Here is a 16,807-nt window from a genome sequence, read left to right as displayed (position 1 = left end):
GGCGAGTTCTTGCGAGTGTGGGCTAAGCCCGTAACCCATAATCTTGCCATATTCCAAATCACATCTGCCCGCATTATATCTACGAAACCACCCATTTGTATGTGGATCAGTTCGGGTGGGCGAGTTGGGCAGCTCAGATAACCATATACCCAGCCCTAGTTTTGAGAAACACATAAACAACAAGCATTACATTAAGTGGGGAAGTTATTTACAAGCGGGCCAAATTATGTGCAAGTTTAACATTCTAACGCTTAACCTTACATGCACAAAAAAATCAAAATACTTACTAACCGACTTTATATCTGCTATGATAGTGCAAGAAGACCAAAAAGGACCGACTCTATTACATAGTACATCCACCAAAAGTTGTGAGTCTATCCATATACTAACTTTGCACAAATTTTGTTCCTTTGCCCACTGTATCGCTTTCTAATAAGCCGTCACTTCCACCGCAACGTAAGTTGCATTTGGAAAGCTCGTTGTGCCACAGATTTCCCATCACCATAATTACAAACCCACGCTATTCCAGTGCTACTATCAACTTGTCGCCATGATCTATCTACCAGCACATCATATTCTTGTAAACAAACATCAATGAAATCATTAGCTGCAAGTAGACAATGATTGTGTTCCCTATTTGAGGAGGATGGTTCATTCACAAAATCTTCCATTTGGAAACTATCTTGCTCTTGTGCTCTATTTCTTCTAGTCAAAGAATAAACCAATTCATTGGCTAGGCCAATGGCCTGTTGACAAGATAATGAGTTATCTCTAAATACAACATTGTTTCGCTGCTTCCAAATTGCCCACAACACAATAATAAGTTGACGAATAACATCCAAACCATGATTTTGAAAGTTTGTAGAAAAATAATTTATTTTGAAAAACAATTTTTCAAAGAAACACTACCTGATTACACAATCTAAAATACCTCAATTCAAGCGTGTTGTTGATAATACCTCACCAACCGATCCAAATGTCTCGCCTCCAAAGTGATTCACCTTGCACCCTCTTTGATTTATTTTTGTGTATATATTTTCTACAGACCTTAAAAATTCTAATGGCCAATTTTTAAATCAAATACATCTTATATATATACACAACATATGATAGAGTTTGCATGTAGGTTGGATCCTTAGGGATCTCTATCTTTTAGTTGTAGAGATAAAATAACAGACGTATCTTTTATCTTAAATATGCATGATACAACTTATCCAGTTTTTCATTAATTATCTTTTAAATAGATAATATAGAACTTCCACTAATTGCAATGTCCATCAACGCATTACAATTAATCCCCTAAAAGTAGAAAATTACAAGTGAGGCCCTGAATTACAATTAGTCACAAACTTCCTTTCACCAAACTATATTCCACATGAGCTATTAGGTATGGACAAATTTATCATTATCAAAAGCCCTAACTCATGTAACCGAATTCTAAATTTTTCCTTCTTCTAATTGGACCCCAAAAACATTTTTCAAAAATAGTACTTCTGTAATTATATATGTATAAAAATATTTTTATGAAAAAGTTACCAGCCGGTTTTCTTTTGGTCCAATGTTAATAGGAAAAATTGCTTGAATATACTTTCTCACTTTGAGAATGGTGGATTCCATGTTAAGCACATATATAAATCAATTATCATTCACATAACCCAACATGTCCATGTATTGCCTTTGGTTTGGCGTCAACGATTGACAATATCAAAGTTAAATGAATGGTTAATTTATACAAACCTCTCAAGTTAAAGGAAAATAAGTGCATTATAATAGAACTACCTTTTAAACTGATAGTGATCATTCCATGCAGTGTGTTTGGTTTGAGTTTCTGGATTAAGTTTTTTAAAAACTGATTTTTTTTTGGTTTTCGTATTTTTTTTTTTTGCTTTTAGTGAATATTTTTAAAATTTTAAACATTTTTTTTACTTTTTTAGATGCACCTTACTCAGATGTATCTAAAAAGTAAAAAAATTGTGAAAAAATATTTTTAAAAATTAATAAATACGTAGAAATACAAAAAAATGTACTGAATTCTTATATTTTTTTGTATTTTTGGTATTTAGTGAATTTTTAAAAGATTTTTTTTACTTTTTAGATGTATTTATGTTAGGTGTGTCTAAAAAGTAAAAAAATTGCTTAAAATATTAAAAAAATTCAGTAAAAACAAAAAAAAAATACGAAAAATAAGAAAGTAGAATTTTCTGAAAAGTGTTTTTGGAAAAATGGAACCAAGCAAGCTAATAGGTGTTTTCAAAACTGATCATGTTCAGTGCATGTACTTGTTGTATAGCACCTACCTATTTGCCTAAGGTCATTACCTCAATGATAGAGTTAATCATTCTATCATATAACAACAAAACAGGTGTAGGCCGTAGTAATGTGAAGCCCAATCAACACCCACAGCCTAGAACATTAATTGGGTCTACAAGGCATCGAAAAATCATAACTCCCAGCTTTTGGTTCATTAACCATTAGCATGTTTTTCTACAATGTTACCCAGGGGACCTTATGTTCACATCATATGTAACATTAAATATAACATTACGCAAAATAATAATATACAAAGTGCAAAAATAAAATGCCAAGCAATTTATTTAATTAGTCAATAAAGTCAACAAATTGGTTTTTGAGGGCACAAATGCTAGCATTCTCCCACTTGCACTCAAAACCAATTGCATATGTATTTAATACCCATTATCCCCAAGTGTTTTTCAAAAACCTTCTGAGTTAAGGCTTTTGTGAAAGGATTAGCAACATTTTCAGCTGATGCAATCTTTGCTATTGACATATCTTCTCTATGAATGATATCACGTATCAAATGAAATCTACGCTCACTGTGCTTTGTCCTTCGATGAGCCCTAGGCTCAATAACATGTGCAATAGCAATGGTATTGTCACAATAAATAATTATAGGAGATTCAATTGTTTGGACAACACCTAGTTCTTGAATGAACTTGTGAATCCAAACAGCTTCCTTTGCAGTTTCACTTGTAGCCACATACTCTGCTTCAGTTGTAAAATCTGCAGTAGTATCTTGCTTGTAACTTCTCCAACTTATTGCTCCCTTTCCAAGAGTGAACACAAAACCAGAAGTTGATTTTCTATCATCGATATCAAATTGAAAATCTAAATCGGTGTAACCTTCAACAACCAAATTTTCACTACCAAACACTAGAAAAGAGTGTTTAGTCCTTTTCAAATATTTCAAAATGTGTTTTACTGTTGTCCAATGCTCTGAACCTGGATTGGGTTGGTATCTACTCACAACGCTCACTAAGGAACAAATGTCAGGCTTACTACAAAGCATTGCATACATGAGACTTCCTACTGTCGAAACATAAGGAATATTTCTCATTTTTTCTCTCTCCTCTTGTGTTTTTGGTGTCATTCCCTTAGAGAGATGAATTCCATGCCTAAAGGGTAGGAACCCTTTTCTTGGAATCTTGTATTCTAAATCTTGCCAGGACTTTGTCAATATAATTAACTTGTGAGAGGCCAAGTAATCTTTTCTTTCGGTCACTAAACAATTTGATCCCAAGTATATAAGTAGCTTCACCAAGGTCTTTCAATGCGAAGTGATTATTAGATAACCATACTTTGACTGCTGACATTTCTTTTACATAATTCCCAATGAGTAGTATGTCATCAACATAGAGAACCAAAAATACTTTGCCACTCCCACTGACCTTCTTGTAAACAAAAGGTTCATCCATATTTTGCGAGAAGCCAAACGATTTGATTGCCTCGTCAAAACGAATATTCCAACTTCGAGATGCTTACTTGAGACCATAAATGGACCTCATTAATTTGCACACTTTATTTTCTGCACCATGTGATATAAAACCTTCTGGTTGGTGCATATAAATTTCTTCTTGAATATAGCCATTCAAAAATGCAGTTTTAACATCCATTTGCCAAATTTCAAAACCATAGTGTGCAACAATTGACAAAAGAATCCTTATGGACTTTAGCATGGCTACTGGCGACAAAGTTTCTTCATAATTAATACCAACCTTTTGGTTATACCTTTCGCCACTAATCTTGCTTTGTAGGTCTCTACCTTTCCATTGGGTCCTAATGTTCTGTTATATATCCATTTGTAACCTATGGGTTTAATACCCTCAGATTTATCTACTAAGGTCCAAATCTTATTAGAATACATTGAGTCCATTTCAGATTCCATGGCTTTTTGCCAATGCCCAACATCTTTGTCATTAATTGCCTCTTCGTATGTAAATGGATCATCATCAGACAATTCTGATTCCATCTGATAAATCTCATTTAACAGGGATAACTTAATTGGAGGTCTAACCATGTCGAGGATCTTGTGCAATAATTGGTTTAGTGGGCTTACTTATTTCTCCTTCACTTTGACTACTTACCCCATCCATTGAAATATCAATTACTTCTTCAAGAACAATTTTTGTTCTATTTTCATTGAAAATATAATCATCTTCTAAAAAAATATCATTTTTGCTAACAATAATTTTTTGTTCTTTAGGATTATAAAAACAGTAACCAAATGCCATCTTAGGATATCCAAGGAAAATGCATCTATCAGTTCTCAATTCCAGTTTATCAACATTTTGCTTTTTCACATGTGCTGGACAACCCCATATCCTAATATGCTTTAGACAAGGCTTTTTCCCAGTCCATAATTCATATGGAGTTTTAGAAACTGATTTAGTAGAAACTCTATTCAACAAATAAATAGTAGTTTCTATTGCAAATCCCCAAAAGGAAATTGGCAGTTTTGACATGCTCATCATTGAATGAACCATATCTAATAAGGTTCTACTTCTTCTTTCTGCCACTCTATTATTTTGTGGTGTGTCCGTGGGCATTAATTGAGATATGATACTATTCTCTTTTAAATAATTTCAAAAATCATCTAAAATGTATTCTCCCCCATGATTTGATCGAAGAGCTTTGATGCTTTTTCCAAGTTGCTTTTCTACTTCATTACGAAATTCCTTGAACTTTTCAAAGGATTCAGACTTATGTCTCATTAGGTACAAATAACCATACCTAGAATAATCATCGGTGAATGTAATGAAATAGTAAAAACCACCTCTTGCCATGTGATTTATAGGACCACAAACATCTGTGTGTATTAATCCCAAAACTTCTATCGCTTCAATTCCTTTTCTTAGAAATGGAATTTTAGACATTTTTCCTTGTAAGCAAGGCTCACAAATTGGATAAGGCTCAATTTCCAAAAAATCTAAAGGCCCATCCTTGACCAATCTATTTAGACGTTCTAAATTTATATGACCAAATTTCAAGTGCCACATGTAAGTTTGATTAACAACCCTTTTTCTTTTAAGGGGTAACATACCAGTAGATATATCATTCTCAACACAATTAATGGAATTATCAATAAGACTAATAAAGTACAGACCATCTATTAAAATGTCAAAAACCACAAATTTATTATTGTTCTTAATAACAACTTTAGAAGAAAAGGAAAAACAATTTCCCAACGAAATTAATTTTGAAACAGAAATTAAATTTCTGCAGATGTCTAGCACAAATAGACAATCTTCTAAAACTAGAGTCCTTTCAAATGATAATTCCAAATAAAAAATTCCTATGGAAACTACAGCAATTGTTGCACTTGTTCCTAACTTTATTAGCATCTCCCCTTCATTAAGCTTTCTGGTCTCTTTGAACCCCTACAACATATTGCAAATATATGAGGTCACACCAAAGTCTACACACCAAGCATTAGGAAGACCAATAAATAAATTGGTTTCAATAACAAACAGATTTAACATACCTTTCGAAGGTTTGTCCTTTTTCAGTGTTGCTAAATAATGACGGCGGTTTCTCTTCCAATGGCCAGGCTTTCCGCAATGGAAACAATTTCCTTTCCTTTTCTTTTTATCTATGCCATTTTTAAAAACACCTAGTGTTTTTCCAGAGAACTTGGAGCCCATAGGTTTCTTATTAAAATTATTCTTGCCCTTGGGCTTGAATTTTCTAAAATCTTCATTCTCACCCATCATCACAGTGGGTTGGCTCTTTTTAATAAGATCCTCTGCTGCTTGCAACATATTGAGCAACTTTGATGGTGTAACATTCATCTTATTCATATTGTAATTCAAAATAAACTGATTATAAGAATTTAGTAAAGATGAAAGTATCGCATCAATTTTAGTTTCACCATCAATATTTACACCCAAAGTTTCCAGTATGTTAATGAAAAATACCATTTTCAGAATATCTTCCCATACTAGAGTACCTTCTACCATTTTGGTGGACATCAAACCTTTCATGGCTGTTTGGCGTGCACTTCTGCTCTGTTCTCCAAATATTTCTTTCAAGTTAACCATCATGTTTTTTGCAGTAGGAACACCCTCATGCTGCTTTTGCAACACATTAGTCATTGGGGCCAATATGTAGCATTTTGCAACATCATCCTCCTCATGCCACTTCCTAGCAGCCTCACATTGTTCATTAGTGGCATCCACCTCAGGAAGCACAGGTGGATCAGTGGTTAGGACATGCTTCAATTTTTCAGCAGTGAGGACAATTGTTAAATTTCTCTTCCAGTCCACATAGTTTGATCCAGTCAAACGATTATCATCAAGAATTTTGGACAAATGATTAAAGTTGGTCATTTTTTAATTGCATATTTTAAAAAATAAAAATAAAAACATGTGTCAGAAGAATATAAGTATTGCACTATATATAAATCCATAGGATGCAGGATTTTGAATCTACTATGGTAATGCTCACTAGAATTATTATTCAAACAATCATAAAGAATTTATAACCCCATAAATATAACACTTATATTTAAAACATTCATAGTGAGCATTGGGAAACCAATCTTGCATGTACAAAAATTTCTTTTGAAATAAATGAACATATCTTGACTGGGTGGGTAGCTACAACCCATGATAATATCATCTCATGTTATCATTTTTCTTTTTCTTTTAGAAAAATTAAATTGATTTATGATTCCCAATTTTTCTTTTGGCCTCCAAATCAACTCATATGACACCTTTTGGTTACCATATAGTATTTGTTTAAGTGCAAACCATTGTTTAGATACATAGCATGAACATGTAAGATTATGCCTTCATTTTAGCCGACACTCCTACTAGTCACACTTATACTTTTCACAAAATAAATAAAACAAACTAATTAATTAAAACCCAACCGACCTTTTTGGTATCATTTGAATCTCAATTAATCAGAATTTTTATTTACCAACAACGGAGGGCCATAGGCATTATTTCTTAAAATAACCCTATTTAACACTTAATCATTAAAATGGGGTACCAATAACATTATAACTAATTTATCTCCATAAATTAGCAAACTAATTTATATACTATCATATAACAACATCAAACCTAAGAGGGTAATTTGTGAACAAATTGGGCTAAGCTAAGAAAGGTCTTCTTTGGAAGTTGGGTCACACAATAGGTCGAGATAAGAACTGGTGTAGCTCGGTCTTAGGCTAAGAAGACACTACGCCGGTCAGAGATGGGTTGCTAGGGCCTAGATCTAGCTCTCTAAAGGTAGTCCTTTATCGGACCGAGATATTGTCAACAGAGAGGGGCGAGCTATGTGTAGCTCAGCAGGGTGCCATTTGGTAGATCGGCTTCTGGTCACACGGCCAGAAAGGCAGGGGATCGAGATAAAGCAGCTTGGTCGGGAATGTCTATCCGAGCATAAGGGTATGGCCATCTCACTTGGCTTGCAGTGATAAGGGTGTTCTAAGGATAAGCATTATCCTTGGACATGAGACTTCTAAGAGGACTCTGCTAAGGAGAGTTACAGTGCTACTAGGATTGTGCCAACCATCTCATTTTGTTGGTAGTGAGTAGGGTGTTATCAGAATAGGCATTATCTTTGGGAGTGTGATTCCTAGGAGGACTCTGCTAAAGAGAGTTGGAGTCCTACTAGAACTGTGCCAGGTGAAATTTATAAAAGCTCATGACAGGACCTATGCACAGGTATGACAATTCTTACTCTCAAATACACAAAGCTTTTATGTCTATTGTCTATTTGCTGACTTAGGCATCAGAGAGATTTTCAGCACACACCCGTCGGCTAGCTCATGTTTGTGTTTTCAAGTAGTAAAGCGATGACGTTTGAAGGAGTACAAACTTGATCAACAGGATTATACAAGAAGATTATTTCGTGCTCGTACAATTGGCACCGTCTATGGGAAAGAATCACAGAAAACAAACCTTTTGATTAAGTTTTCCTTCAACTGATTTCAATGGCGCACAACGAAGACTTGCCTCATTCTGTTATCGATGGACAAACTCCAGAAAAGGACAAGAGGCGTGAGGATTTGCCTTTTGTCCCGCTTATAGCAGACTTAGACCCCTAGTGAAGGAACCCACAAAGGGGTGCACGAGAAAAGCGGGGCTCAAGTCGTCGCTTTCACAGCCCAGATGGACAAAGACAGATGATGGATTCTCAGGTTCTGGAGGATCGCGTGAAGGAACAATACGAGTTGATAAAGAGAGTGGCTGCTGACATAGAGACAATGAAGCACCAGATGAAAGGCAAAGGCATGGCAAAGGAAGAGATCCGTAAAGCCAGAACTCATTCTTACAACTCAAGAGATCGCGATAAGCGAGTCACACCATCGCAATCTGAAAGTAGAAGCCTTAGAATAGGCGACACACGATCAAGAACCTCTAAGACTCTTTACTCTAAGTCTGAGAAAACGAGGACTGAAAGGTCTTATAAAAAGGGAAGCAATTATTAACCCTTACATATACATCAAACCACTTCTTAGCACATCGAGTTGCCTAAGTCGGCGGACCTGCGGACAGTGCTATAAGAAAGGGCTCGAAGGAGAAAAGACGCCCAGGCACGCGACCCCCAAAGGTCTCTACTCTACAATAGCTGGCTCCTAAGACACATGGAAGTGTTGAGGTTGAAGTGCCAATATCGCGCTTTGCCAACAAATCAGCAAACAAAGCGATAGCAAGGTTACAAAGTTCGTCGTTCGTTCTGGTGATAGAGAACGCATCATTACCTTTAGGCTTCAACCAGCCTAAGTTCACTACTTATAAAGGGAAGTCAGACCCCTACATGCACTTGAGCCACTATCGCTAAGTTATGGCCATACATCGGCGGAACGAAGCTCTAATGTACATCTTGTTTTTGTCAAGCTTAGGCGACCTATGCTTGATTGGTTTGAAAGGTTGCCAGAAGGTAGCATTGTTTCGTGGGCACAACTTACGGAGACGTTTGTCACCAGGTTTAAAGCGAACACCAAAACGGCAGTCGAGGTAGATCAGTTGCTTACCATTGATATGGGCGAGAAGAAAACGTTAAAATCTTACAATAACATGTATTAGGAAATCTTCAACCAAATAGATGACTCTCTTACCAACCTAGCTATTACACAGTACAAGCGGGGTCTACCAATGGGTCATAAGTGGAGGGATTCAATGACACGTTGCCTTTTACTATGGAAGCCTTGATAGAAAAAGTGTACCAACACATCTGGGTAGAGGAAAATGGGACGTGCGCCAAGGCAGAATCCGGAACAACAGCAATACTGGACAAAAAGCCTTCAGCGAGAGTTAACACGGTTGACAAGTAGGACCAACTGCACAAAAAATCTTTGCCCAATTGGGGCCAAAGTGGGTTGGCAGGTTTGACCAGCTCTTTCTAACAAAACTTTGCATGACTAGGGGCAAAACAGATTGGTAGGTTTGACCAATCAAAATTTTTGCACTCTTTGGCTGGGATGACAGTTACCTCGGCCAAAGCAGGTTAGCAGGTTTGACCAACAAAATTTTTGCACTCTTTCACTAAGATGATGGTTATCTCAGCCAAAGCAGGTTGTCAGGTTTAACCAACAAATTTTTATATTCTTTAACCGGGATGACAGTTATCTTGGCCAAAGCAGGTTAGCAGGTTTGACTAACAAAACTTTTGCACTCTTTGGCCTGGATAATAGTTACCTCGGCCAAAGCAAGTTGACAGGTTTGACCAACAAAACTTTTGTACTCTTTGGCCAAGATGACAGTTACCTCAGCCAAAGTAGGTTGGCAGGTTTGACCAACAAAACTTTTGCACTCTTTGATCGGGATGACAGTTATCTCGACTAACACGGGTTGGCAGGTTTGACCAACAAATTTGTTGCACTCTTTGACTGGGATAATAGTTATCTTGGCCAACACAGGTTGACAGGTTTGACTAACAAAATTTTTTGCACTATTTGACCGGGATGACAGTTACCTCGACCAAAGTAGGTTAACAGGTTTGACCAACAAAAATTTTTCCAATCTTTGGTCGGGATGACAGTTACCTTGGCCAAAGTAGGTTAGCAGGTTTGACCAACAAAACTTTTGCACTCTTTGGCTGGGATGACAGTTACCTCGGCCAAATCGGGTTGGCAGGTTTGACTAACAAAATTTTTGTACTCTTTTACCGAGATAACGGTTACCTCGGCCAAATCAGGTTTGTAGGTTTGACCAACAAAATTTTTACACTCTTTGACCGAAATGACAGTTATCTCAACTAAAGAAGGTTGGCAGGTTTGACCAACAAAATTTTGAACTCTTTGACTGGGATTACAGTTATCTCGGCCAAAGCAGGTTGGCAGGGTTAGTGTAAACCGAGTTAGTCTGTTCGGCAATACACATAAAGAGCGACTCGTTGTACGATTACAAAATCGAAGGATTTATACGTTAAAAGCAAAAAGGCAGGGTTGTCAAAATGTTTAGGAGGTGCATAACAGTTGTAACAGGAGAACAGGGCTATGGGGGAATGTCATATATCCTGTAGCGCCCCCAAAATATAATACAAATAATCCAACTCATAAGAGAAAATGATATAATAAACTTAAGGTATTTCCAATCATCAGAGTTCGTATTACAAAAGATATTACATGCATCATACATTCACAAATATTTATCCTGAATCTATAGCATGTAATACTAGTTAATAATAACAAAATAATACCCTATAGGCTTATATCTTTCCAAAACATTAACTTGGTTACAACAAAAGAGAGTCATAAACTCTATACATTTAAAGCCCTCGGCTTGAATAAACAGTTAAATACAAAAATAACAAAAATAGAGCCTCCAGCTCTTAAGTCTTTCCAAGCTACGTTCTTGGAGAAAGCATATCACCTGTACTTGAAAATGGTTCCCCAAGTAGGGTGAATCAAAGCCCAGTAGAGATAGACTAACACAATATATGAGGTTTAACTAAGATATAAGTTTCAGATAAATGCTCAATATACATAACCAACTTAAATCATAATCCATTTCCATTGATTCATCTCAAGTCATTTCGTTTCACTTCAATTCATAAGCCAAGTGTATAATTTTCCAAATAACCCAACTGAGACTACAACTCAATGGTTTTCAATCAACATAACAATCATATAAACACTTCAATCTTGCCACTTTACGAAAATTTTGCCCACGGGATCGGCACCCATGTATACATAAGATTTCGAAACTTTTACCGTGGACACTCCAGCCAACTTAATTTTCAATAGAGTCCATCACCTATCTCCTCCCAAACATAGAGTACATCCCTTTTCTCCTCTCAGAACATTATACACATACAATATATTTAAAAGCACCGTCATATTCAATGACAAGCAATTACACATATTCAATGTCTCAACACACCGTCATATTCAATGACATAAGCTAATCCTCATGCAATTTCTACAACAATCATAGTTATCCTCCACCGATAGCGTAAAACAGATATTTCTAAACAGATATACAATCTATATAACAGATATTTTATCAAATTTCTATAGGTGAGTGTAGACGCGCCCTTGGGCTTCATGCTATAGTTTGGACTCAAATGTCACGGTTCTTAATCTGATCTCACAATATGCGATGTGAGATTAATAAATCACCAAAGAGTCCAAATCTGGTAAATCGTTTTGGAAAACTGATTTTTGTAAAGAAGTGCCAAACATGAACTGCTTTGCCAGATACAGAGTCGACACCTATATATTTTATTTTTTGGAGGAATTTAGGAAACCCTGACTTGTGCCTAAGGCCACGTGTCTGTCATCACCAAAGTTGCCTCGGCTCATGAACTTGGGTACGATTGGGGAAGGTCATCTATAAGTACCATCGCTTGCCCGATCAAAGATCGGTATGTACTAAGCATGATATCTTGTTTTTGAAAACACATGTGTTTTTATTTCGATTATTAGCTAGAATTTACTATGTGATGCGCAGAACACACAAGTACAGACTAGATCGCCTAATTTGGAACAAAGCATCGCATATCCGTTCATTTGGAAATGGTTTGAAGTTTGCTACTCGCAAGTAGGCTAAAACACGAATTTCAATGAATCGTTCCAATTCGAGCAATCCAACCTTCACCTACAGGCATTCGAGCAGTTATATCACATAAGCAATTAGTCTCATGGCAAACACGCTGTCATGTTAACACTCACACTCATGCAAGATTCTAAAGCATAAACACTCACAGTGTACTCTGAGCCAAAACAAGAAACTAGTTAGAAATCATGCATGATCCTAGTTCATGTCAAAATGGCTAATGCAACACAGGCAAAATACAACTAGAAATAGGCTCGACTAATCTAAAATGGCATGTGAAATGCGACAATTGATACATGTATTCAAATTGGAATTGATACATGTATTCAAATTGGAATTGAAATACAATGCAGTTAGTATGATACGCCGAGCCCGGTACATGCAATACAGATGAATGATGCAAACATGCGTAACATAAGGATGCTAAATGAAATATGCCCTTGAACTAACCATCGTAAGCGGTTAAGTAAAAAGGAGAAAGAAATGAGAGTTAGAAGACATGCATCACACACACGCACGCTTATTACATAATTGCGCCCTCTCGACAGAGAGACCGAAAGAATAATACAAATTAACTAATTAACTAACTAACAAGCTAATTAATTATTACACAACACTTAACTAATTAAACAAATTAATTAAGCTATGAAAAATAGTAAAACAGCCTCGGGAAGAGGGACGAATGTATGCTCGGTCGGCTTCATTCGGAAATCCGTTGCCATGCAACATGTTGCCTCTGTTTACACTGCTCTATACCTCTGGAAACTGTGCCAACTTCTGTGACACTTTTGAACCACCTCATGGATATTCTGGGAGGCCATCGGCCAGAAGATAGGGCCATCGGCCATGGGAAACTGGTCATCGACCAAATATAAGGCTCTCGGCCAAATGTTTGTAGCCGATCGGCACTGAATGTGGTCGATCGACCATCGCTTCTTGTGAAAAGCTCATGTTGCTGCAGCAGAGGACAAACAGAGCATGGAAATACATTTACAAGACAATGTCTGCACGACTACACCCCTTATCATGTTTAAGACTCAAAGGTGTGTAGTTCTCGACCCTCGGACCACCAATCACGCATTTCAATGCATGATGGCTAAAGGAGCCAAGTGTGCAATTCAATCAAATAAAATGCACATAACACATAAGGGCCCCCAACCTCTATCATGCTTGATCAAGAGGCAAGGGAATGCACACACAATGCAATGCAACCTAAGCATGCAAGCAAGCATGCAAGTAACTCAAACATGATACAAATCTAATGCAACATGAGCATACAAGCATACAATATGCAATAGGCATACAACCTAAATATGCAAACATGCATGGCATGCAACAACATGCAAAATGAAACAAACATGCAACAACATGGTAAGATGGACTTAAACCAAAATGGGCTACTCTCAAACATGCCCAAATCAGTGGCCAAAGTCATAAATTGGAAGCATGAAAATACAAAGCAAATATGCACATGTAAATGGTCCAACACCTAAGCATAGGAGGGCAACTTTCAAGAGCACTTAAAAGAGGACAAACATGGACATGTGACATACATTGTAAGCTCTGAAATCATGCATGGAAAGGTGCCAAACTAACCAAACAAAACAAGCAAATCATGCAAGAAAGCTCAAGGCTTAAGGCTAGCCAAGGGGTTCAAACCAAGGCCATGCAAGACAAGCCCCAAAGGGCCAAGGGGACCTAAAATAGTCCCAAGGCAGATCCAAACAAGACCAAAAACATGCTCGAAACTAGCCAACACAAACTAAAACACAATGCCAAAAGTATGAGGCATGCAAGGCTACAAAAGGGGTGTTACACTGCACCTATCAAAACCAAACATGGCATGACTTAAACCAATAAAATCATAGCTATGGCATATCAAAATAAGCCCAAAAATCCACTTAGGTGGCATCCAAATGACCTAAGCACGGGAGCATACACAATGATCCATTTAAGAGGCATAAAACATCAACTCTTTAAAACATTAAAGGAGTGATAAGTGTAAGTATATGAGCATACTATATGGACTGAAATAACATAACAAGTGATGCCAAATCACTGAAACGACCCAAGTAAAGCATGCTAGTGACTTGGACACTTAAGGCTAACAAGCTAGAATGCCTTATGGCTATACAAAGCATGGCATATATGACCAAAACAACACAAATCAGACCTTAAACATGGTAAAACATGAACAAAGTCTTCTCAGAGCTAAGCCAAAAGCATGCTAAAATGATATGTTAAAGCATGAGACACATTAGGCTATTTCATGAAAATGCACTACAAGTGCATGGAGCATGCAAGGAGCTATTAACCCAAACCCTAACAGAAGTATGACATGGTCAAACAAGACAAAAAACATGCTGAAATGGACACAACATAGGCTCGAAAGACATGCTCAAACAAGAAGCATATAAAGCTAGTGTGTGTGATTTACACTACAAGTGTATGGTACATGCAAAATGCCACTAAACCAACGTTAGATAGAGGTATAGCATGGCAAAGTAACACCAAATACTTGCTGAAATGAAGCTAAGACAAGCTTAACAAACATGCTACCAATATAAGTCATTTATGCAAGCATATAAGATAACAAGGAGAGGGGATGGCCCTCTCCTATTTAGGACTCCAAAACCACCTTCCCACCACTGAAAATCCTCTGGATTTCATTGGTAGAAAGGTCATGCAAAGGTAAGAACAAAGGCTAAAAAAGATGGCTCTAAACAAGGCCAAACAAGGCCTAAGAGGGGGGAAACAACCCCAAACCAAAAAGTGACCTTAAACAAAGGTGTAAAGAAAGTAAAAATAGAACTTTTATCAGTTAAGAGCTAAGCTTAAAACAACAAGGAAGAAGGGCTAAAAGCTTAAGCAAGAATGGGATATTAAAAACAAGTTTGCTCACCCTTGAAGAACTTCTTCAAGAACACCACTCCAGCAACTTTCTCTGATCAAAATCACCTCAAGAACCCTAATACCAACTCCCTAGCACCTCAGCAACCAAGGATGGTGTATTGCTAGGTGTTTGTGTGCAATAGTGAGAACAAAACACCCTTTAGAGCACAAAAACACACACAAAGATATAAAGAGAGGGAAATATAAAGATAGATAGATACAACTTCTCTAACCCTATTTTTTTAGAACCCTTGAGGGGGTAGGAGATGGTTCTCTCTTATAGAGAACCAAATTCAAAGCTTCTAGGAGTAGCTAAGCCAAGGGGCAAATCCCTCCATACACGTGCATGGAGAGGATGAATTGTGCATGCCAGCTGTGACAGCTGGCATAAAATATCTACATAAAATAGATAAACAGGGTTCGGCCAGAAAACATGGCCGATCGACCAACATGAGGGCCGACCGACCAAAAAGAGTGCCGATCGGCCAATACTTTTGGCTGATGGCTTCATGCCTTGGCCGATGGGTTGAGGGAATGGCCAAGAAGCCACCCTTTTCCATAAAGAGCAAAAACACAAGTCCTTGGTCCACAACCAAGCACAAAACAGACAAGTTGAGAGATCTTGGGGCAAGGCACGTGGCTGAGACCCCCGGGAACTCAAAACGAACACGAATCATGGATGATCATCGAGTGTTCAAACGATGGCGTCCAAGTCTTGAGGACGGTCAAAAATGGGGTGTCTATAGTTGCCCCTCTTTGACAGAACTCGAAAGTCATAAAAATAACGGGAGTGAATATCAAAGCCCAGAGACAACTCCTCTTTGACAAGGTCGAAGACTTAGACAAGCATACAAGATAGCAAGATATGTGCCCGAAGGCAGGGGCAAAATGCAAAGGGCATGCACGGTGCCGAACATAACTTATGATCATGCAAAGGGAGCTGTAACGAAGCATAACATGCAATAGTTTTAAGCAAGCGGATAAAAACCAAACTACGTTATATGCAGAAAGGATGTAAGAGAATTATTCAATTCTCACTACGTTTCACGCGGAGAATGTACAATACCTGTCTGGTTTATCTGGTCGCGCCAGCCTCAAATGAACCGTACATACAATATTGTGCCTGCAAAAGAAAGAAACTTAACAGGTACAATATCGTTAGAAACATGCATAACAATGCAAGTGAGAAGTGCGTGACAACGCGAGTGGAGGGGTGCATGACAATGCAACCTAAGTGTGACGCATAACAATGCGGAAGGGATGCAAGACAATGCAACCTAAGTGTGACGCATAACCAATGTGAAAGGGATGCAAGACAATGCAACCTTAGTGTGATGCATAACAATGCGGAAGGGATGCAAGACAATGCAACCTAAGTGTGACGCATAACAATGCGGAAGGGATACAAGACAATGCAACCTAAGTGTTCATGACAATGTAATGCACTAACAAATGCAAGCAAGGTGCGCAAGATAGCGCGATGCAATGCACAAAATAGTGCGATGCACAAGATAGCGCGAATGAAATGCAATGCACACAAAATGCAAGTAAGGTGTACAAAACAGTGTGATGCGCAAAATAGCGTAATGCGCAAAATAGCGCAAACG

The 16,807-nt window shown here is 37.5% G+C and overlaps 1 protein-coding gene across 1 annotated transcript; it reads right to left on the bottom strand.

Annotated features, from left to right (window-relative positions):
- Positions 1-4,880: 4,880 nt before the first annotated feature.
- LOC145805446 (uncharacterized) lies at positions 4,881-6,623 on the bottom strand. Its single transcript, XM_082900577.1, has 2 exons — positions 5,780-6,623; positions 4,881-5,404 (listed from the first exon to the last, which is right to left on the bottom strand). The coding sequence occupies exons 1-2, from the start codon at positions 6,621-6,623 to the stop codon at positions 4,881-4,883; spliced, it is 1,368 nt and encodes a 455-aa protein (XP_082756703.1).
- Between the last annotated feature and the right edge of the window lie 10,184 nt (positions 6,624-16,807).

Source organism: Camellia sinensis, chromosome 13 (genome assembly GCF_055761805.1).
Source record: "Camellia sinensis isolate YWXY chromosome 13, ASM5576180v1, whole genome shotgun sequence".
NCBI classification, from domain to species: domain Eukaryota; kingdom Viridiplantae; phylum Streptophyta; class Magnoliopsida; order Ericales; family Theaceae; genus Camellia; species Camellia sinensis.
Note: the sequence above shows the minus strand (reverse complement) of the source record. Positions and strands in the feature narration are given on the sequence as shown.

Bases quoted from the DNA above. Each gene is read 5' to 3' on its own strand.
- LOC145805446 (XM_082900577.1), bottom strand. From the start codon at position 6,623: ATGACCAACTTTAATCATTTGTCCAAAATTCTTGATGATAATCGTTTG. The intron at 5,405-5,779 runs GTATGTTAAATC...ACATTTTAATAG, and splicing joins AAAGGACAAACCTTCGAAAG to ATGGTCTGTACTTTATTAGT.